The following is a 23,173-nucleotide window of genomic DNA, read 5'->3' as shown; positions in this document are numbered from 1 at the left end:
AACAAATATCTGACTTATTATCATCTCTCAAGCTGCCCTAAGTTTCTGTAGGATTTCAGTTTGTGTTTGTTAGTAAGCTTGCCGTTGCTAACATCAGGTAGCAATTTCCCTGTGTTCTTTTTGCAGTCCAGACCTGCCTGCCTGGCTATAGGGTGTGGCAAACAGTGGAACCTTAATATACATGGTTAGGGTGATCCTCAAGTAGAAGAGTCCTCCAGAGGCAGCACATCAGTACAAACAATGCTCTTTCGGTCGTCAGCACCTGCTACTTCTGAAGGTGGGGCACAGAAAACAGGGCTTGAGGGGCTGCTCTTAGTTGGTGGTCTGGATAGTATGGGATGTGATGCTCCTTTAGCAGTGGCGTAGGAGGTTAAGAGCTCGTGTATCTAATCTGGAGGAACCGGGTTTGATTCCCAGCTCTGCCGCCTGAGCTGTGGAGGCTTATCTGGTGAATTCAGATTAGCCTGTACACTCCCTTACCTGCATGGCCCAAAGGGTGACCCTTTGGAGCTTAGCTCACAGCTTTTAGGACTCTCTCAGTCCCCACCACCACCTCCTGGGGTGTTTCCGTTGTGAGTGGGGAAGGGCAAGGAGATTGTAAGCCCCTTTGAGTCTCCTACAGAAGAGAAAGGTGGGATATAAATCCAAACTCTTCTTCTTCTCCTTTAAGCACCCAGTGAGGCTCTCAAAGGAAGGAGCTGGCACAGAATTGGGCCCAGAAACCACTGTAATTCTTTCAGCACAGTGGTCATATGACTCTTGTAACCGACCTGTTGCAATAGCGTGGTTGCTGCATTTTGAACCAGTTTGATTGTTTTCAGACAGCCCCATGTACAGCACATTATGGGTCTCTGACTTCATTGTGATTACAGTATAGATCACCATGGCCAGTTAATGGTTTTTGAGAAATGAGCTTCCTTGGTGTGCCAGCGAAAGCTAATAGAAGGTGCTATGTGCCATGGAGGAAATCTGAGCCTTCAGTTATGGGCCAGGATCTAGATGTACTTCCAAGCTATGAGCCTGCTCCTTTAGGAGGAATGCAGGCTTCTCAGGGACAGGCTGTCTCCACAGTCTCCAAGTAGTTTCTTCATTGACCAACAGCATCTTAAGTTTTCTGTCTGTGCTTCAGTTTATTGGCCTTCATCCATCCAATAACCTTCTCCAGGCACCTTTTCAGGACTCCCACAGACCCATCTGACTTAGCTGTTAAGGAGATACAGAGCAGGGTGTCAGCCATCACTCTAAATCCCCAGATGACCTCTCTCAGAAGTTTCATGTAGATGTTAAACAGCATGGGGGACAAAATGGAATCCTTCTTGAATCAGCTGGTCAAGTAAGAACAGAACCACCGAAGCATGGTGTCTCCTACTCCCAACCCAGCCAGCCTATCCAGAAGGATACTATGATTGATGGTTTCAAAAGCCACTAAGAGGTCCAGTAGAATCAAGAGAAATGCCCTGCCCTTTCATTCTTCCATCAAATGTCATCAGTCATGGTGGCCACGGCTGTTTCTACCCTAAAACAATGTCTGAATCCAGATAAAATGTGTCTAGTAGTTAAACATATCTGTTACACTCAACTGTATCCAACTTCTGAGGAACCCCTGTGCCGAAAATAATCCTAAAACAAATTATTACCAAATGGCAGCTATGACAGTTGATAGAAAATGTGGCTATTATAGGGTGCCTTGATTTCAACCCAATTTGCAATGTGTTTCCAGTGTGCATCATGGAATTTCCCCAGCAGAATTTGGCATCAGAAATTCGAATCCCTTTTGCCCAGAGAATTATTTAAACAGCTTAACAAACCATCAGTATTTCTGGGCATTCACCAGAGCCAGATTAAATTCTTTCCCCTTCAGGTGTACTCTAATCTGGAGGAACCGGGTTTGATTCCCCGCTCTGCCGCTGGAGCTGTGGAGGCTTATCTGGGGAATTCAGATTAGCCTGTGCACTCCCACACATGCCAGCTGGGTGACCTTGGACTTGTCACAGTTCTTCGGAGCTCTCTAAGCCTCACATACCTCACAGGGTGTTTGTTGTTGTGAGGGAAGGGAAAAGGAGTTTGCAAGCCCCTTTGAGTCTCCTATAGGAGAGAAAGGGTGGATATAAATCCAACTCTTCTTCTAAAAGGAAGGTTTCAGGTGCTCCTTATCATTCAAGGCTTTGCTTATGTAATAAAACCGAACCAGAGACAATCAAACATATCCTTCTCCCATGCCAATTATTTAAGAGAAATTGTATAAGAGAAATCAGAATCTGTCTCCTTCAATCCTCTAGGTAGCCACATTGTTAGGAGGACTCTCTTTGAGGACAAAAACAAGAAGGTCACTCAAATTCCACTCAAAGCTCTGTGGCCGAATTTCTCGTAGTTGTTATAAGACATAAAGCACTGGCAGATGGTTTTAATAGTAGGCTGATCACTATATACAGATTTTATATCTGTTAGTTAGCATATTGGTTAATCTGTTTTTTATTACTTTTTATTCATTATTTTTAACATATTATAACTTGTAATTTATATTTTCCTGTGTATTCTTGTATATTTTAATATCAGGTCAATGAACCATAATAAACGCTGTTGTATTGTGGAATTTTTTCCTGTAATGTTCATAGTGTTGTAGCTTTCCTTTTGAAAAAGAGAAGGAAACCAGGAATCATCAGATGTAGGAAAAACTGTAAAATTGAACACTTATGGGCCCGACATAAATGTTTTATGGGGACAAAATATATAAGATTTGTTTTGTATTAACTTTGGAGTTTTGCATCTCTATATTGTCTTAGGAAAGGGAAGCAATATGTTAAATATTTGATTTTCTTGTGGATCTAGGTGCTTTCTGTGTATTCCGTTTTTATTTTGCCCTTCTTCTGATGAACTTAAGACAGTGTACCTGGTTGTTCTTTTATCCTTTCAACAACTCTGTGAGGTTGGTGGTGCTAAAAGAGAATGGCTGGCCCATGATCACGCTTTCATGGCAAACAGGCTGGAATCCCCTTAGTCCAAGCGGCAGGTTCTAACCACTAAACCACATTGGAATTTTGTATTAAGAATTCTTCAAGTGAGATGCTTTGAATAGTGGCTTTGGTTCCTGTTGTATATGATGCTATAATTACACTGAATAATTGTAAACACTTTTTATTAAACGTTTGAAATAAGTTAGTTTTGTATAGCAATGTTTAATTGTCTTGATGTTCTCTTATTTATCTTGAAGACATGCTGCAGTGGGTGTTGGTGACAGGACGTTAAAACTTTATTGTTTAGAGGAGTTGGTGGTATGATATTGTACCAGGAAAAACATTGCTACCTACAGATTGGCTCCCAGAACAATAATCGCTTTCAGAGGCACAGAATGATCGGGGTTTTGTTCCTAGGAAGGTGTTACGAAATAGGAACAGTTGCCAAAAGCCATTCTTTGTGCTGCCGTTGTGCCACTAACAAATTTTAAATACTTTAGAAGAGCTTTTTTTTTCAAAAAAAGAAATTAATCATTTATATTTCACGCAACGGTTGCTTCTGATTTTTAGACAATAATTTTTTTAAGTTGGCCTAAATGTATACAGTTTTGTTATAAAGACTCTCTTTGCATGTTCAAAGTTGCTGCCTATTTGTATACTCAGTAGCCCCCTGTAATTATAAGCAGCCTTGCAGATAAGTTACAGAAGTTACCAGTCTGTACAAACATTTTAGAAGCCTGTCTTCAATGCATACCTAAATTTAAATACCATGTTTATCTCCCCCATCCCTCCCCAAAAGAGGAAAAAATCCCTTTCTCCCGGAGGTGATCGAGGGCATCGTGTATGGGTGATTTCCCAACCCCCTCTCAGGGAGGCAGGAACTTGAAGTTGCTACTTCCTGTGGAAGGCTTGGGCATACATCTTAGCCCTAGTATTTTTCCTGCCTCAGCAGGGAGAGCAGTGCTTGTGCTTGGTGGAAAGGTGTATAGGAGCCCTTTTGGCCAGGGAGTTGTCAAGGCATCCATAATCCATGAACATCTGGAGAGCCACAGGTTGCAGACCCCTGCCCTAGAACGTCTTCAGGATGTTTTATTTCTCTCAACCCATTTTTTTAAAATGGCTAAACTAGCTATCTTTTTTTCTTGAAGATGAGTTGAAGACATCTCCTGCTTGCCTATGCAAACAAAAGCATGCGGAGACTCTTTATTTCTCCTGCCTCCCAGCTCTTACTTTCATTTTCGCTAAAGTTGCTCCCGCCATTTTCTGCCCTCTTCAGGAGCCTCCTGCCTCTGCCATTTGATGAAGGTTTCCCATGGAGGTTTCCTCTGCACGCGATTTCCCGGAAAAAAAGTACATGAGCGAAGTTTGTCTTGCCTGGCAGTTCCGCACACGTGTTGTTTTTCCTTTTTGTTCGTTTTGAGGGCGATGTTTGCGAAGCTACTACCCTGTTTCCCCTAATATAAGACATCCCCGAAAAATAAGACATGGTAGAGGTTTTGCTGAAGTGCGAAATATAAGGCATCCCCCGAAAGTAAGACATAGCAAAGTTTTTGTTTGGAAGCATGCCCGACGAACAGAACACAGGAAAAATAAGACATCCCCTGAAAATAAGACATAGCGCATCTTTGGGAGCAAAAATTAATATAAGACACTGTCTTATATTCGGGGAAACACGGTATGATTCAGATATGCACATATTGCAGATTATTGTGTTGTGTTGTCATAGCTTTGCAGACATTTTCCCCAAAACAAACAAAAAAAGGAAAAATGACACATGCGTGGAATCATGCGGCAAAACAAACTTATTCATGTAGTTTTTAAGCGAAATCGTGTGCAGATGAGCTACAAGCAGAGGAAACCTCCGTTGCAAATCTTCACCAAATGGCAGGTGTGACGGAGAATCACAAGCAGGAGAAAATGGCCTGTGCAACTGTATGAAACTGACAAGAGCTCCATCAGGTGGCAGGTGGGGGAAAAAAAGAATCATTTTGGCTGGCAACGCTTTTTTTGTCCGCACAGAGTGAACACAGACAGCCAAAATGGATCTTTTAAAAACATCTGCAGGATGTTTTGTGCAGAAGAAGACAAATGTGGCACACTTCCCTGCAGGTGGCTGGAAATGGGCCATGAGTATCCACTGTCACCCTTCAAGTGCATTTCTTCATGCTAGAATTTCCTTTGTATGCTGATACTTACAAGTCTGACCTGTTGCCTACTGAAGCCTAAAGTGTAACCCACATAAGATGTAAAACTTATTTGCTTCTCACAGGATCCCCAGCCTAAAAACTTCAGACCAAAAACCCCTTGGCTTTTGCCCTTCAGCTTGTTCCTCTGATGGGAAGGGGTCTTAGGTCGATTGCCCACTGCAGAGTGTCCCCCGCTCTGGTGCAAAAAGTCATGCCAGAAGTTCTCTCGCTTTTCTCGCAGAAAGCGAGAAGCACACATGGGGCAAGAAATCTTTCACTGACGCTCCTCCTCTCCTCACACCACAAAGAGGAAGCATTTTGGGACAAGATTTCTTGCCCTGATGCACTTCCGGTCCCACCTCGTGCCAGAGTGCTGGTGGGTAATCGGCCTCAGAGTTTAAAGGCTCAGCACCGGGGGGGGGGGGGGGGGGGGCGTTGGGGGGCAGCATTCAGTCCCAGGCAAACAGATCCTCGTCAATCAGCAGCAGACAACAACAAATCAGACAAAAGAAACCAAATCAAACAGAAACCCATCTCCAGCAGGCTATAAACACCCACTCACCCTCTCACACAGCAACCTCGATTAATGCTTCTCAGCAATATAAGAAAGGCAAAAAAACCCCTTTTCATCTTGCCAGTAATTATTTTAATTATTGAACAGCAGTTATTTTAATTATTAACTGTTATACTGAGTAATTACTGGGCTTGGATTGGTGCAAAATGCATAGAAAACAATAGAGCTTTTTGCAAACAAGGCAAGAGGTTTCTGGTAACAGACATACTGTCTCAGTTGATGAGAATACAGCTGGTCTGGAACTAGGCATGCTAAATTGTACTCATCTTGCAGAAAGTGCTGCAAAGAAGAGGCAAAGAATGATCTAAGGCAGGGGTCGTGAACCTTTTCCCCTCAAAGAGCCATTTGGCTCCCCCTCCCCTGCTCCCCCCCACCCCCTCGCTCGCCCCCCCTCCGCTCCCCCGCCCACTTGCTCACTCGCGCCCCCCCCGCCCGCCCGCTCACACACCCCACGCCTGCAGGGCGGGCCGCCAGATGAGCCCGGCAGCTCGGCCGCCACTCCGCGCTTGGCCGAAGGGTTGAAGAGGAACCGGCCATTCCGGTCTTCGCGACGGCCGCCGGGCGATTGATCCGCCCGCCCTGCTCCACGCAGGGCGGGTGAAGAGGGGCCCGGCGGCTCGGCCTTGCCGGCCGCCGGGCGATTGATGCGCCCGCCCTGCTCCGCGCAGGGCGGGTGAAGAGGGGCCCGGCGGCTCGGCCTTGCCGGCCGCCGGACGATTGATCCGCCCGCCCTGCTCCGCGCAGAGCGGGTTGAAGAGGGGCCCGGCAGCTCGGCCAGGCTGGCCGCCGGGCGATTGATGCGCCCGCCCTGCTCCGCGCAGGGCGGGTTGAAGAGGGGCCCGGCGGCTCGGCCAGGCAGGCCGCCGGGCGATTGATGCGCCCGCCCTGCTCCGCACAGGGCGGGTGAAGAGGGGCTCGGCCTTGCCGGCCGCCGGGCGATTGATGCGCCCGCCCTGCTCCGCGCAGGGCGGGTGAAGAGGGGGCCCGCGGCTCGGCTCCTGGAGCCGCAGAACAGCAGCGGAAGAGCCGCATGCGGCTCGCGAGCCGCGGGTTCCCGACCCCTGATCTAAGGAAATATCTAGTTGGCTAGACCACTTGTTAATAACCAGAACGAATGAATGAATAAGGCAGGAACTTGTGTAATCTTTGGACAGAAGTTCTTATTGCATAAGTACGCTTTTACCCTCTCCACCCCACCTCACCCCATCCTCATGAGTGTTTTAACTTTGCAAAGAAGTACTTGGCTGTAATGCATCCATTTATCTTTAGGCTTGGCAGGCCTTTGGACATTTGAATGTATTGCTTTTCTGTCTCTGGTGTCAGTATCTGAGTCTGGCCAAGGACCTTCATCTAGTGGCCTGAAACATGCCATGGGGGACCCAGTGCTAGCTAAGGAAGGAACTGCCAAGAGACTAGTCGTGCAAGTCAAATAACCCTTCTCAAATTGGCCAGAGTCCTTTGTAAAAGATTCTGGATCATGCTTACTTTCTCCTCTGAGCAATAGGGAGATCTGGTCTTGCTGGCTACAGACTGCCTTGGTGATGTTCCTGTCTGTCAGATTTTGCTTCATTGTCATCTGCAGAGGAGCTGGGCCTGTAAACTAGCTTATTTGGTTGATTAGTAGATGAATGCTTGAGCCATTCACAGAGGTGTCTTTTAAACTTAGTCTGAATTGTATTGGACAACACAAGGTGGTATCTTTCTGGAAGCATAACTAACTGTCCTCAATTACAATTGGAATTCAATGATCATATTTTATTTTTCCTTTCTTCCAAGAAGTGCAGGGTAGCATATATGGTTCTTCCTTTCTTATGGTAATTACACAACAGCCCTGTAAGGTAGTCTTGGCTGAGGACCTGGCACAAAATCTCCTACAGTGTAGACCTAAACAGAGTCGCAGCTTTCTAAGTCATAAGAACATAAGAACATAAGTCCTTTGAAATCAGCTGGTTTTAGAAGGATTTAACTCTGTTTCGAGTTGAACTTCTATGAATCTCACCACTCCTTGTCTGACATTCTATGTTACACTGGATGAAAGTATTTGGATGTAACATTATCGGTGAATAATCTTTGAGAGATCGTGAAGCTATTAAAAATTATTCGTTCTGTTTTCAAATTTGCATCACTTATAGATGTGCGCACTTCATAGGAATTCCTGTATTGTTTAGTATACAGTTCTTTATTGCAAATTGATAATTTGTTACACTAATATTGAGGAAGAGCTAGTTCTGAGTCCAGTAGCACCTTCAGGTTTTCAGGGCATAAGCTTTCGAGAGCTATCTGATGACAGGAACATTGACACTTGAAAGCTCATACCTTGAAAATCTTCTTGGTGTCTAAAATGTTACCTGACTCCTCTACTGCAGACCTACATGGCTGCCTTCCTGAAACTAATAGTGAGGAAGTAACTAAAAACAGCTGAGAGTACAGGACAGAATGCTGCTCAATACAATACACCACAGTACAGGTTATTTCTGCAGAAAGAAAGGGGCCCCGAGTTCATCATGTTTAATGGCACTTGGCAGGATCCTGCTAAAGTTAATTGCTTCTATCTAAGTGCTATCGAAATAAGTGGGATTTACAAATGTTTCTCATTGGCTACCTGCATCACATAGCTCTACTAACCTTTACTTAAATTGTTGTGTTCATCTCTAAGTAGCTGTTTCTGCGAGTACTGATATAAGTGGTTTACAAAAGAACTTTGCTTTTTCCCCACTTCAGCTACCTTTTGAATTGGAGGTTTATTACATCCAGCATGTCATGCTGTACATTGTTCCTATCTACCTACTACAGAAAAGAGGTAAGTCTCTCCCCCCCCCCCCCAAAGATTCACTATTCTGTTGGAAAGCTAAATGCCAATTGCAGTTTATTTTCCAGAACTACCACTGATAGTGAAGTTCATTTCCCAAGTGGAATCCATCCAACTGTCCATGTGTGGATGGCACAGTTCTCCTGAAGGTGGAGGGAATCTGGATGGGTTGTTCTCTTCCTGTTACTAGGAGGCAGGACTTCTCTGAACTTTTTACTTTACTTCCTCCCTATAACGGTCACTTCCTTCCGTTGACAGTTACGTTCCTGCCTCGTACAGGAGTGCACAACTTCCTTCGGGCTCCGTGCCTTTCTTCAGCTTTTTTCCTCAGGAGCCTTAAGTTTTTTGTCTTTCCCTTCTATTCTTGTCGTTTTTTGTGTGGTTGTTGTGTCTTCTGTGTCTGTTTCCCTCATTTTTTTCATTTATCCACCTGCTTAGTGTGTGTTCCCTCAGTGCGGGCCGTTTATTTTTGCATTCCTCCCTTTTCCCCTGTAACACGATTTAGTGTAGCCCTTGTTTGCCTTTGTGTAATGATTTTATGTTTAAATACACACACTGAGATTTCCTTTGAAGACCTTCAATTGGAAATGACTCATGGCAACAGAAGGATGTGTGCGCAATTGAGAGAAGTTGACTGCGTCACTGGACCGTAATAATTTCTCCTATATAATGTAGACATATATATGACTTATAAGTAATTCTTGTATTAATAGGGGTAGGACTATCTTTAGAGTTGTGAATTCAGATATTCCTAAACTGATATTTATCCCCAAAGTGTGCTGTTTCTGGTTCTCTTGGGAATATCCAAAAGGACCTGAAACACTCCCGGGAGCACTGAAGATTGATCTCCTGAAATGTTGGTAGTGTTATGGGTTCAGGAGAGGCAGCAGGATCAGTGGGAAGAGGGAGAGAGTGAGGCCTGCTGTTCCTGTGGCCCTTTAATGTATGCTTCAAACTTGAAAAGTCTCCTGTGGGTGGTGAACCCAGCGTTCGGACTTGGGGGTCATGTCCTGCTGCCCACGAATTAATGGTCTTTGCAATGTAAAGGGCATATAAGGCCCAGGACATCACTTCACTGTCCCTGTTTCCTCAGCCCTGGGGGGTGGGGGGTGTCAGTTAAAAATTAACCGTTCTCTTTCTTTGTGCAAGGAAGTCTGCTTCGCACGTTAGCTTTTAGACAGTAGCAACATGACATTAAACCATATAAGCAGAGTGATCTTGAATTAGGATCCAGGGAGGTGCTGGTGGAGCATCTTCTTGGCATGCAGGTCCAGTCCCTGGCACCTCCAGTTAAAAGGACCAGGCAGCAGGAGATGGGAAAGAGCTCTGCCCGAGACTCTAGAGAGCCGCTACCAGTCTGAGCAGACAGTATTGACCTGGATGAACCAATCAACTGACTCAGTTTATGGCCAGTACATGTGCACTTCAGTCACATAGCTTGATAATTATGCAAACTTGGGAGTTTGCACAATATAGAATATAGTTTAACATTGGATTATTGCTCAGTCAGGAAAAGGCACAGACCCGTGTCATTATTGGTGGTGGGAAAGGCAGGCCTGCCTGGTAATTACTTCAAATCTAATTTAATTATCTTAGCACAGGATTTAGACGCTGCTACATAAATCTGTGATAGCCAGCGCCTGTCATGACGAGACAGAAGAACAGGAGACGTTACAAGGAAAGGAATAGTTGAAGAGACTCACAATCTACAGTAACATTTACATGAAGAAGAGTTATGTCCATATTTTCGTTATCTGCAGCCCATGAGGACCAATCCTTTGGTCATGTGGAATGTTAGAGAATCTATCAAATAAGTCGATGATTTGTTAGTGTGTTGAAGCAAACCCATTTGGGACAGGGTCGTGGACATGAATTTCAGGTGTCAGTATTCCCAAACGTGCAAAAAATCCCTGAAAAGGATTTCTGGATTGAGAGCAACATTTCCAAATTTTGGGATAACAAAAATCATACCCTTCCTGAAGTACAATTTTGAAGTGCGTATCTCTAGTCATAAATAAAAAGGCTTGCTTTTAATCCAGGTTGTTTCTTGAAAGAAGGTGGGTCAGCATATATTTTTTAAAAAATCTTTGTTTTGATATCGGATATCCTGATGGTCTGATAATCTAGTTTATCTTCAACATGAGCAAAAATTTAGACAGACACCAATCTTTTGTAGGTGGAGAGGATGTGTGGGTCAAAAATCATTGAAATACTCGACTGCTTGGTCATTCCACATGAAGACAAAACTGGAACCAGTAAAGAGATTTCAGCTCTGTTAACACTGCCTCTCAGATTCTACTTACAAATGTTGGTCTTGTACTAGGAATGCAAGTGTGCTATATACATAGCAATAATAAAAACTGTTTGCTGTGGCAAAGGGGGCAACTTCTGTGCACAAAACTGCCCTCTGCCTTGGAGATTGAGCCCTGCCTTGGGGGGTGGGGAGAGTTGAGTCCTGAAGGGTAAAAAAAATCTGCTCATGCATTAGAACGCTCAAGCTTGCAAGAGGTTAGTGTTGGTGTGCGCAAGGCATTCATATGAGCTTTGCATTTTGTTGTGAGTTTGATATTTGCTTCCTCTGGGTTTTAGCAGCTCCAAGATCTTTTAACTGCACCCTCCAGTAAATAAGATTTGAACTGAATAGACACCTACAAATTACAATGCTACGAAATGGGTGCAGTGGTGATGGGAAGTGTTTGCACTGCAGCCCATCTAAGGCGTTTCCATGACTGGTGTGAAATTGGAAGACCATAAAGGCTTTTGGGGGCGGGGGGGTGGGTGGGCGGAGGGAGTCAACAACCAAAAACTTGCTGAATTTGGAGCCTGGCGATGGACTCTGGCAGTCTTGGATCAGTGCTTGTTTTGTCTTTCTGCATCTTCTTGCCTGGCTTCTTGGTGTTCATTGTTGGTCTGATTTCAGACAGAAATTACACGTGTTCATTGTACTGGCTAGTCTAGTTCATGGTCTGTCAGTACCTTTTGTCACGGGCTTGGATGCACCAGCCTCTTGTCCTTCCAGCCCTTTACTTTTTTAGTGCCCTTTACAGCTATCCGCTGCCCTCTGGTGCTGGTCTGGCAACAGTGCACTTCTCTGCTCAGCTTATCTGGGAAAATGCCACTCCTGCTTTTGTTGAATACAGGAAATACCATACCCTGGCAATTCTTAAAAGGGCTCATATAGCCTCTTGAGTATGATTGACAAATTGTATGTGTGGGGGGGACATTCAGAATTGGGGGTCGTATTGTAGGACGGTTGGAATTTTAGGCATCTGTTTCTCCCCACTAGGAGTAAGTATTTTCCGACAGCCAGTGCTGGAGAGTTATTTTGTACCATTCATCTTTCCCTAAGAATGGAATCCCAGTTGCTAGATTTCTCCCCCAGGCTCTTAAAAATCTCACACGGCAAATAGGAATCAAAGAGGAAATGCTCCCTCCTGCCTGAGGAACAAAAAACACAAATAATAAACCACTGCCGGTGAAACTTTTCTTTGTGACTTAGGAGATATTTGATGTTGCATACTTGGTAGATGATGGTAGATTAAAGGCTGAGAGCCACTCACCTGTAACCTCTTTTGGTCTTTTGAGGGATGTTGGCTGGTGAGCAGTGTCTTGACTGCACAAGGTCCATAAACTGTAGTATCTAGTTCATCTGGTGAATGCCAGATGTTGTATTCTTGATTAACTGGAAATTAATGTGTTTCAAGTAACACTCTGAAAGCAGCAAAGAGGTTAACAGTAACAGCGATGAATGTTAGGAAAAAGAGAATGTGCTCCAGTACAAAGTGTAGTTATTCAACCTTGACCCCCAGCAAAGTGAGTACTCATTTGACAGACCTTGAAAGGTTGGAAGGTTAAGCCAACCTTGAGCCGGCTACCTGAAACTGACATCCATTGGGATTGAACTCAGGTCATGAACATTTGACTGAAGTATTGCAGCTTATCACGCTGTACCATGGTGCTCCTATAGGTTAATCACAGAAGAATTATTTATGTTTACTGTTATGATTACTACCCTCTTCCCACTTTGAAGTTACATAACTAAAGGAGCCAGGGCTGGTTTGCAAACAATGATCAAAAATCCCGGAGGGAGGGAGGGAGGGAGGGACTTGTGTTTCACAATTTTAACAATCCTTCTGATTACTTGTTTTTAGATTAGATATAATTGGAAAGAAAAGGGAACTTTAAAAAAAATTCTATGTAAATCATTTCTGCCTTTTTCCAAACTCACATCTGTCTGAAAGGACAGGCCAAAGCAGAGTTATCCCACTAAAAGAAACCAGCTAACTCAAGGCCAGCATGCTCATCTCTAGAAACAGGATTCAAGGCAAAATACCCCAATAGTGCTTGGATTTGGGCAGGAATGACTCCTTGCAGACAGTTTTCAGTGTCAAAAGAGAATCCTGGAAGATGGACATAAACAGTGCCTCTGAACATGTGTGAAAGGCAATCCCCTCTTCCTTGGTCCAAGTAAATAGCCCTAGAGACTATTGGGAAACTGCAGAGTTTTCTTGGCAGATATGAGCCCCGCCCTTTCATTAGTTAAGAATGAAGTTGAGAAGATGTGAAATTGATCTCACAACAGGCTGACTCTAACCAACCTACATAATCCGGGATTAAGGATGGAAATGAAATCTTGCTGGTTCTTCATGGTCTCTGTGCAGGCTGTTTCCCTGTATAGAAACAACTGGAGCTCCAGCCTAAAGATTGGCACTCAGACCACCCCCATCCCCACAATAATGTTGCTTCTGGTCTGCCTCAAGGAGACACACAGATGCCTTCTTGGTCACTTTTCTTGCGGCTGCTCTGCCAATAGCCACTCTGTGCATTCAGTGAGAATTGCTTCATCTTTCTTTTTTCCCTCTTTTTCTCATATTTTTCTTTATAAAAACAACGTTAATAAAAAGTGAAGAGTAGTCAGTGGAACACTGTCCCCATCCCTTCAGGCTGCAGGTGATGGCACAGAGACTATATTTCAAACACTGTCTTTGTCTGTGGAGGAGAAATTCCCAGTCTCTGACAGTCAGAATATCTTTGACTCTTTTCTGGGCTGACTAGAGGCACCAAGTCCTGCATCCTTTGTACCAAGTAGGTGATGAAGAATCTTTTCTTTCGCCAGGAACTGGTGTGTTTGCGATGATCAACATCTGTGTGGTTACACAACTTGTCTTCCTTCGCCACAGCTGGCTTTGTTTCCCCAGCCCCTAAAAGTGCTGTGTATATTGGTCAGAAGGAACTGAGAGGAAAGGTACTCACCCCTCCTGGAGGGGCATGCGTTGTGATGTGTTACTGTCCGGGGGGAACAGGGACAGGTTTGAGCACCAGTTCTTGCTCTAGAGCTTTTCTGGAGTTGTTTCTTTTCTAGTCCAGATGACCACTTGAACAACTGTTAAAAGGCAGGCAACTTTTATTTTTTTAATTCTTACCTTTTTACAGAACAAATCTAAGCATCCTTATTCCAAAGGAATTGCCACCAGCTTCAGTATGCCTAGTAGATTAGGACTGCTGTTTTAAATGTAAAAGGGAAATGAGACAATATTGGTGTTGCGGTCATTCCCCCACCCTCTTAATTGTGAAATCCTTTGGGGGGTGGTTCAGTACTTTTCATCCCAATCCTTCCCTTTTCCCTATTGCCCATTTTCGCTGATTATCTCCACGGACACCTTCTGCTTTATCCAGAAAGAGAGAGTGAATCAAGAGGTAAGCAACAGCAAACAGAAGATGAAAGGCTGCTGGTCACTCTGGGTGAGAGTGTGATTTTTTTCAAACCTCAATTTGTAAACCTCTCCCTCTGCTGGCTGAATCAGGTACTGCTCACAAAAAAGTCTTGTGGCATTTTAAGGACTGTAGGCTTTTTTGAGAACCTGCACTTGCGCTAAATAGACAAGTCATGTGCTTGGTTAGCATGTATGCATGTATGGATATGGAGAAAATTGATATTGTACACAGTTGTAAGCAGTATAGCAACATGATATATAAATGTCAGTTGCTATACCACTTGGCCATATTGCTTACAATACGTGACGTCGAAGGATAACATAAAATGCAAGTTGATACAGACACCACTCGTTTGCCAAGCTTAGGTGTAAGCAACATAAGCACAGTTATCACTAACAATAGCAGTAATAGTGTCAAGTAAGATGGTAGTGCTAGAGGAAGCCATTATTTTGATTGAGACCTGAATGAGTAAAATCAAACTTAACTTCTGGTCCGGCCATTTCCTGTATTTTTAATGTGGATTTGTTTTTAATCTTAACTTAAAATGAGATTGTTTTTTTGAAATTAATTTTAAGTAGCCTTGTGAGAAGACAAGAGCCACTAGAAAAGACAATAATGCCAGTAGGAAAAATGGAAGGCCGCACGACAAGAGGAAGAGCCAACATGAGATGGATGGACTCAGTCAAAGCCGTCAGTTTTCAAGAGCTGAGCAAGGCTGCTAATGACAGGACGTTTTGGAGGTCAATAATTCATAGAGTCACCATAAGTTGGAAGTAACTGGACAACACCTCGCACGCACACACACAAACCCTTATTCACGGGCCATCTACAGTCCAGTTGTGGATTCATCTTGGAGCGTGGCTGTCTGCTCATTACATGCTCCCCAGCTTGCCCTGATTTTCAGCCATCCACTGGCTAAGAAAATCGTATAAGCTGTGTTGTGCTTTGCAAGCTGCTGCTTTCTCTGGAATGCGCGTCGCCACCTCGCCTCCTGGGCAGCGAAGTTTCTCAGGGCAGAATTCCTCTCTTGGCTGAGCTGCATTGTGTAATATTTATTTTTGCTGACTAGAGTGATAGTTACTGATGATGGTAACTAGCTTATGAACATGCTTGTTAGCTGAAGGACTGTAACAGGAAGCAGTTGAGTTGCAGGTCATTACAAGAAGCTCTTCTCCATGTTGTGACCATCCTTTGTAGTGTTCCAAAATGGAGGTACAGAAAGAGCAGACTAGGGGCTCTTGGAGAAGTATAAAGTGTTCTTGTTCTGTCCCATCTCCATGCTGGTCTTTCTCCAAACCCAGCAGCAATTGATGTCAAGATCTACTTGTGTGGGAACTGCATGTTCAGACAGTCTAATTTGGAAGGCTGCAGGCCTTGTAATGGGTGTGTGTGGGGCTTGAGTTTCTGTGTTCGGAAAAAATACACAGGGCATACATAACTTTACTATATGGAATGTGCTTCTCTCCTTCAAGTACCTATAGCAAAATGTGCTGTGCTAGAAAGAATGGCTTGCACAGAGTCATCAGGAAGATAATAAAAAAATGTGGATTCTTGCCCTAAGGAGAGATCAACAAAGGGGGAAGGGTGGGGTGAGAGATAAGGGATGAATGTCAGTGAAACTCCCTTGCATCTGGTAGTCAAAAGGCCTAACAACTCCTGGTGGTTTTTCAAGATCTACTGTACCCCTCTTGATGATTGACTGCATCAGGCTTCAGCTTCTCTTCCTTGTTAGAGGCACTGCAGTCATTTGTCTCTGAAAGTCCATCCACCTGGCTGAACAATATTCCCCTTTTAATTCTGTCTCTAACAGGTATCTACACTCCTGAGCCGCCTTGGAATTTCTGGTGGGCTCTGCTGTCCACTGGACTGATGTTTGTCTATCACTTCAGCATTTTACAAATTCTAGGACTGGTGAGTGACTATAGTGTTAATGCTGTTAGCTTGTTTGACTAGAACTGGGTTCGCTCTACGCTGGCCTGCCCTTGCGCCTGATTCGGGAGTTAAGGCTGGTCCAGCATGCGGCAGCGCGTTTGCTTACAGGAGGTGCCTACCGTGACCATATTCAGCCTGTATTGCGCCAGCTGCACAGTGGAATTCCGAATCATCCACAAGGTATGGGTGTTAACCTTTAAGGCCTTGCGCGGCCTGGGGCCCTTGTACCTCCGAGACCGCCTTACCCCATATGTCCCTACATGGCCTCTGCATTCGGCAGAGGCCAATTTACTGGTGGTTCCCAGCCCCTCAGTGACACGGCTGGCCTCCACCCGGGCCAGGGCTTTTACGGCCCTGGCCCCTGCCTGGTGGAACACTCTTCCTCCAGCTGTCCAGGCCCTGCGGGATCTTGGAGAGTTCCGCAGGGCCTGTAAGACCGAGTTGTTCCACCGGGCCTTTGGGGAGGCCAGGCGTTGAGGGTGAGCGCCCTCTTTGTCTCTCCCTTTTTAACATCTTGGGAGCTGTGACATCTAGATCTACCACCCCCTCTCTGGGAGGGGTTTTTATTGATAGTTTTAATACTGGACGCCAAGTGGAACGCTGTAATTTTATGTTTTAATGATGCTATATATTTATATTGATTATTTATTGTCATTATTGTTTATGTAACATTATTTTGTTGTTCACCGCCCAGAGCCCTCAGGGGATGGGGCGGTATATAAATGTGATAATTAATTAATAAATAAATAAATAAATAAATAAATAAATAAATAAATAAATAAATAAATAAATAAATAAATAAATAAATTTAAAATAAAATAAAATAAAGATCCCCATTCAGCCATAAAATTTACTGGACAATCTTGGGCTGGTAAGATTCTGGCAGCCACACCTCACTTTCAAAGTCATTGTCAGAGTAAAATGAGACCCGGCAAGAGCCGCACGTTCTTCCTTGAGCTCCATGGAGTGAGGGCAGGAGAAACATGTCATAAAACACTTCTCATTACAGAACGTGGGCGGGGGCAGAGGTTAGAGTGGAAAGTTCAAGGTCGGTGCTGGGGAGGGGCATTCAGTCCCTGGGCAGTTAAACTGGGGAGGTTTCCCACGTCAGAGCAGCCACATTAGGAGCCCCTCCTCCACCTGGCTCCTGTTGTCATTAACAAGGGCAAGATTGGGCAGTCATGGAAGCTGAAGGTCTGAGAGTGACAAACTGCTGCTGCTTGGTTGGTGAGGGGTTGGTCAGATAAACAGTTGCTACAAGAACCAGCAAAACCTGCTCTCTGCCCCCTTCTTCTGTTCCTCAGGTCACAGAAGTGAACTTGAACAACATGCTGTGCCCGGCCATCTCGGATCCTTTCTATGGCCCCTGGTATAGAATCTGGGCATCCGGCCACCAAACAATCATGACGATGGTTCATGGGAAACTCATAACCATTGTCTTTTACGGTGCTGTTCCTGTCCTTCAGTTTTTCGTGGATTTGCTTCGGCTCCCGGCTAAGAAAATATATTGACTCTTCTCCACAGAGGAAAGTGCTTGCAGGCAGTGGAAAAGACCCGGGGATGGGTAAGGGATCACACATTAGCAGTTCCCGATGTTGCGAAGGAAAGTGTTCTCCCCATCACCCCGACTATTTTCTTCAATGCCCACTGCCAATGGTGAAATTTGTGGCCTTACCCAAGGAGAGGGTGATATTTATTTGTTGTACTGTTTGTAATCTCGAGAGCAGAATCCTGGACCTTTTTTTAGCCTGAAGAATTTCAGAGTCCTCGCCTCTTGGGATCCAGTAAAGGGCCTCCTTTACTATGATTATTTTTACCAGCTATCCTGTGTGTGTTTAACTTTGCCAATTTTAATTATAGGAAGTAAAAGGAATAGGAAGGGCACTCTGTTTGGCATACAAGGCACTGATTGTTTGCACAAGGCAGACGTTGCCTTTTTCATTGCTTCATTTTGCCCACAGACACTATTGCAGTTGTTTTGTGGGGGGGGGGAGGTGTCCCCTGTTCCATCCCTATAAATTAGCAAGGTTCTGTTCTAGCAAAGTCAGTTGAAACAGTGGGCCACAAGAGGGAAGAAGGTCCTGTCCAGCCGTTGACTTTTTCCTCTGCACTCCAGTGTGCTCAAATCCCACCATATCTGGTAGTCTAGGGATTGCTCTTCTAACTGAGCTGGGGGCGGGGGGGACCATGATGCTGAATTTGGCATCTAACAAAGCAGGGACTTAAAATTATGGTGCATTTTGTCTCTGCTGTGAGCAACATTTGAATAGGAATAATTGTCCTTTTAGACTGCCAACTTGGCTTGGATCAAATTATACCCCTCTGCAAACTGAGGTGTATTCTCAAATTAATGACAGCTTTCACAGGGCTGCCCTGTTACTCAGCAGCATTATCTACTCTCCCGAAGAACCATAGCACCGCTCAGGTTTCACTGGCTGTGTAGAGACACCACAAGTGGATCCGGGATTTCTTGGGAAGAATGAAATGGGCTTATATTCTGGGTGAGAATTAGCATAACTGATGGGAGACCAGTGAAATCTTCTCACCCGTTTTGGACTGGCGTTGCAGGAACGTGTGATTCTCTTTCCCCCTCCTCCCTCCCCATTATGCCTTAGGTTACATCTCCTCAGTTGGGAAATTGTAAGCTGCCCCACTGCCATAATTCCTGTGGGCAAATGGATCCAATTGGACAAGTCCTGCCCCATGCAGCCAGCGATACCTCAAGATCTTGCCTTAAAAGTCAGCTCATCTCGCCAACAAGGGAAGATGCTGGGGTGTGGGAGGGATAGGGGAGAAGGGACAACCAAGTATTTCTGTCCTGTTAACAAAACTTGACGTTATTTGTGAATTAGCATCCAGAGAAGAGTTGCCAGGTCTTCTGTTTTTGGATTCATAAACCCCTCCTTTGGACCATCTCAGATCGTGGCCCGGTGAGGAATTTTGTGGACGTTATACTGTGACTACTCTTTACTGCCACAAACCGACAAAATGGCACTTGGTTGCACAGTGATGAGCTTGTATTTCGCAGCCCAGCGCAACATTCGTCCCTGCACATCTCATCTCTGTTTTCTCCTTTGAAGAGAGATGTGATAGGAGATGTTCCACATAGTGTTGCATTTAGTCTGGTGAATCTTCACACCTCTGTTTAAGCACATCTGCTGTTTTGGGACTAAACAGGCAACGAAATGCCCAGCTAAACAGTACAGCATTGATCCCTTGTATCTTTAGGGGTGGGTGTGATGGGGGTGTGTGTGTGAGAGAAGAGTCCCCATCCCCCAGGTTAGAAAACACTTCAGAATTTTCTGTCATTCAGCAGTATAAGTCCAAAAGTACAGAAACCTGGAATATTTTTAAACAGCGAATATCTTGAACTTCATAAATACATTTAATTGTTATAGACAGGGTTCTTTAATTGTGTCAGCGAAGCTGAAGGGTGATCAAGTTTTTTAGGAATATTCTCACAACCCCCTCCCCCCACATAACCTTTATTGTGTTCTGTGGTTTGAATGGATCTCCTGGAATGTTTTGCTTGACAGTTGCCCCTGGCGTGGCCCTTTCCACAAGCTCTGAGCTTGCTGCCTTAGTTTCTCAGCCTATTTTTGTGTATGTTGGGGCTACCTGGCCTCAGTGACAAGCACTTGGAGCTCTCTTTGAGAGGTTACCTTTCTTGACAGTTCCACTAATTCCTTCCTACTGTTTTCCCCTTTGGGGCATTCCATACAAATGCACTGAAGAATGTCTACTACATATAGAGTCCAGGCCTGTCTACCCCACCTTTTCCCCCTGAGGCAGGTCATGAAATCAGAAATGGCATTTCTTGTAGTCTTGACTCACTAAAAATTCATTTAGAATTACCAGATTGACAGTATCATTCACATATCTGACTGATTGACTAAGTTGACTTGTTTGCTGCAAGTGTGACACCACTGTGTCGCTTAAAAATTCTTGGCTGTTTGTTGGACTAACTTCAGCTTTCCACAGTGGTAAAGATCAGTGTCCTACATTCTGTCATTCATCCTCTAGTATACTGTGAGTTAAAGTTACTATTCTGGAGTAGATCAATGTAGAATAAACACTTCCAACATACTCCTTTGTAAATAATCGGAGTTTCCTTTTGCCAGTCATGGAGCTGCCTTGAAATTGGCCAACTCATTTGCCAATTCAACAAAGAATTCAACAAAGATAACTCCTGCATCGAGGGCATCCCCCAAATGGACTTGTGAATAATAGAGATTTCTTGGGATTTTATATCTTGGAAGCATAAAGACTTACCATTAACTTGGCAAATTTCAATGGTGGAACCACCCAGTTTTAAAAAACCTGTGCATTAAAAACTGATTGGTTTTACTGTGAGAACTGGAAGTTACCAGCATCCTCTAGAAAAGCAAGATTTTTGGTACAAGAATTACTCTGTCTCTGTGCTGAGGTGGATGGCTACCCCACAGCATAGCCGAAGTGTAGTCAGTTTAAGAAATGGCTTCTGAATGCCAGCCAGGACAAGTGTGCAAAGGGGGGAATATTCCTTGTTTCTCTTGCTAGTGCTCAAAACACAGGACTGCAAGGCACAAGCTATTTGATGGGTTGGATCCCAAGCACGACTAGGAGGTTGAAGCTGGTAGGGTGGGCCATCCCTACTTTCTCCCCTTGCTGCCGTCTACAGAACTATGCTGGGTGTGTGTGTGTGTCAAAGGACCCCCAGAGATGGGGTGGGGTGTAGGGTAGGGTTCTGTAGTAGAAAGAGGGAATTGGCAAACTTGGCTTGTTTTTCCTTCAGCAACAGAAGTTCTCTTCTGTGGATGTAACAGAAGTTACTTTGTTGAATAGTACCTTGTAGATCCACCTTGATGCTGGGCAGAGATCTTTCTTTGGTAGTGACTTTTGCTTCAAGTACCAGCCCTGGAGAAGACAAACAGGGACAGGTAAGCCTCGTGCTCAAACCACAGCGAATGCTGTCCGTCATATCATGGCATTTCATATGTCTGCCTGAGCTTTGCTAGTTTTAAGAGATGCCTTCTGAAAGATGTTCCAACCAATACAGACATGCAGAGGGAGAGATACCTGTGGCACTATCAGAATGCATTCAGTTTTCCAGCAACTGCTGTGTCTGATCTTTCAGGCCCGATCTCTGACCATGCTCTGTCCAGGGCTTTATTACAACCCCCGAGGGCTAGGTTCTGTACAGCAGCACCTGTCTTTTGTAAACAAGTGGTGGGAACAATCCGTTTGTGCACTTTAACGTTTTAAGAGTACCTCAGTGTAACTTACTATCCTCCTGTAGCCTACACCAGGCTTTTGATATTTCTGTACATTTGATAAATTCAGTGTTTTGTAAAGCCTTTCTCTGGTTCCTCTTTTAGAATTGGCTCCTTGCTCATTACATACTTGATTTTCTGGCCTCTGTGATCTTTATTCTCATCCTGATTTTCTCTACATTTGCGGTTCCATGGTGGGGTGGAGTAAAACTAAGCTACATTGTGCCATCTATATTTTCTGTAGTAATATTCATGGGGGTTTTGTTTCTCAGAGCAGGGGACGAAGAGGACATTCCAGAGGCATAATGTTGCCCGTTTCTCAACCGTGTTGTGGGGTTGCTACTATATCCCTGCCAAACCACACCAAGTGAGGTTTGTTCAGCCCCCCTTCCCCCTCCAGCGGAACCCTCTGGTGGTTTACCTGCTGTTTCCCAGAAGTGTCCTTGGATAGATGTACAATTTTTCCTGTTTGCAGTTTTGGCAAAAAAGCCAAGCAGTTGTCTAACTTTTCAAATTGTCTTGCTGTGCTTTTTCTGTATTTTTTCTCAGTATTTCATTTGTTTCAGTCATGATCATTCAGTCTTCTGCTGCCTGCGTGATGATCTGCAATGAAGTTTTGAAACTGGTGACTTCCTCTTTTCTCTTCCAGAGCAACGTGGATGCTTTTTCCACTGCTTCCCAGTCACTTGTAGTATAGTAAATTTTTGTAAATTTTTGACTGTACCCTGGTTATCGGGCAACATTTTCAAGAGAATTTTGTGTATTCAGGATATATTTTTTTTGTAATGCTGTCCCCAGTGTCTCATCTCTATAAATAAAACTCTGCTCTTTGGCTATTTAGTTGTTGCAGTGTATTAACTGAAAAGGAACAAACATGCTACTGGTTACAAGAATCACACAAGCGTCCTGTGCAATAGATCCAAAGTAGCCATTCCTTGGGAGTGCAGGCAGAGAACGGTGGCTAAGCATGGAAGCAAGACCTAAAACTGCCCTCAGGACTTGGGAGGCGCTCACTGGCCATTTTTCCTTTGAACAACAATACTGCAAGCAGCTGTTGAAGGTGGCTGAAATCTCAAATGTGCTTTAAGCAGCCTGAAGGAGAGTTGCATAGGAGCCACAGCAGTGGTGGGATTCAAATAATTTAACAACTGGTTGTTTACAAGCACCATTTTAACAACAGGTTCTGCCAAAATGGTGCAAACCGGCTGAATCCCACCACTGAGCCTTAGGCCTCAGAAGAACTAGTTGGGGCAGTTCTGTTTTGCTTATCTGGATACTTACGGGGTAGCTTTGGTTGCTGATCATCCTAAAGTTTCCTCTTCTAAAATAAAACGTGTTGGAGTTTTGGCACAACTGTTTGCTTCAAGGCAGAGTTGCCTAGTGCTGCAGTCATCAGGCCTACGTGCGCAGCCTAACAAGTCCAGCGTCACCTCCCACCCTCACCTGGCTCCATGACCAGTTGTTCCAAGGTACAATCATTTGCAGTGTGTCAAAGTTCTGTCATTACCTGAAGCATTTCCTAGTCAGTTGCTCTTCTAATGTTGAGCGCATCCTCAGCATTTTGATCAGGCAAACAGTAGTATTAAGGCAGGCTGAAGTTACCTTTCAGCCGGGCATCTACCTTTATTGATCCTGTGCCTCCTGTCTCATTGACCTCTCTGCGCTACTCTGGAACCTTTTTGATGCTAAGCATTAGTAAACTGGTTTCATTTCAACTGCAACCTGTTTTTTTGTGTGTAACATCGCTCTGG

At 44.5% G+C, this 23,173-nt stretch overlaps 1 protein-coding gene across 4 annotated transcripts in view; it reads left to right on the top strand.

Moving 5' to 3' along the window:
* Nucleotides 1-22,258, top strand: part of TMEM164 (transmembrane protein 164) — a 51,339-nt gene extending 29,081 nt beyond the window's left edge. For all 4 annotated transcript variants that reach the window (XM_048514418.1, XM_048514419.1, XM_048514420.1 and 1 more), the window contains exons 5-7: nt 8,436-8,514; nt 16,049-16,149; nt 17,475-22,258. In XM_048514418.1, the coding sequence (XP_048370375.1) occupies nt 8,436-8,514; nt 16,049-16,149; nt 17,475-17,681 (387 nt within the window). In that variant the 3' untranslated portion in view covers nt 17,682-22,258. The remainder of the gene's footprint in view (nt 1-8,435; nt 8,515-16,048; nt 16,150-17,474) is intronic.
* The last annotated feature ends 915 nt before the right edge of the window (nt 22,259-23,173 follow it).

The sequence above is a fragment of the Sphaerodactylus townsendi genome, linkage group LG13 (assembly GCF_021028975.2).
Source record: "Sphaerodactylus townsendi isolate TG3544 linkage group LG13, MPM_Stown_v2.3, whole genome shotgun sequence".
NCBI lineage: Eukaryota > Metazoa > Chordata > Lepidosauria > Squamata > Sphaerodactylidae > Sphaerodactylus > Sphaerodactylus townsendi.
This window is presented reverse-complemented; position numbering and strand designations above follow the sequence as displayed.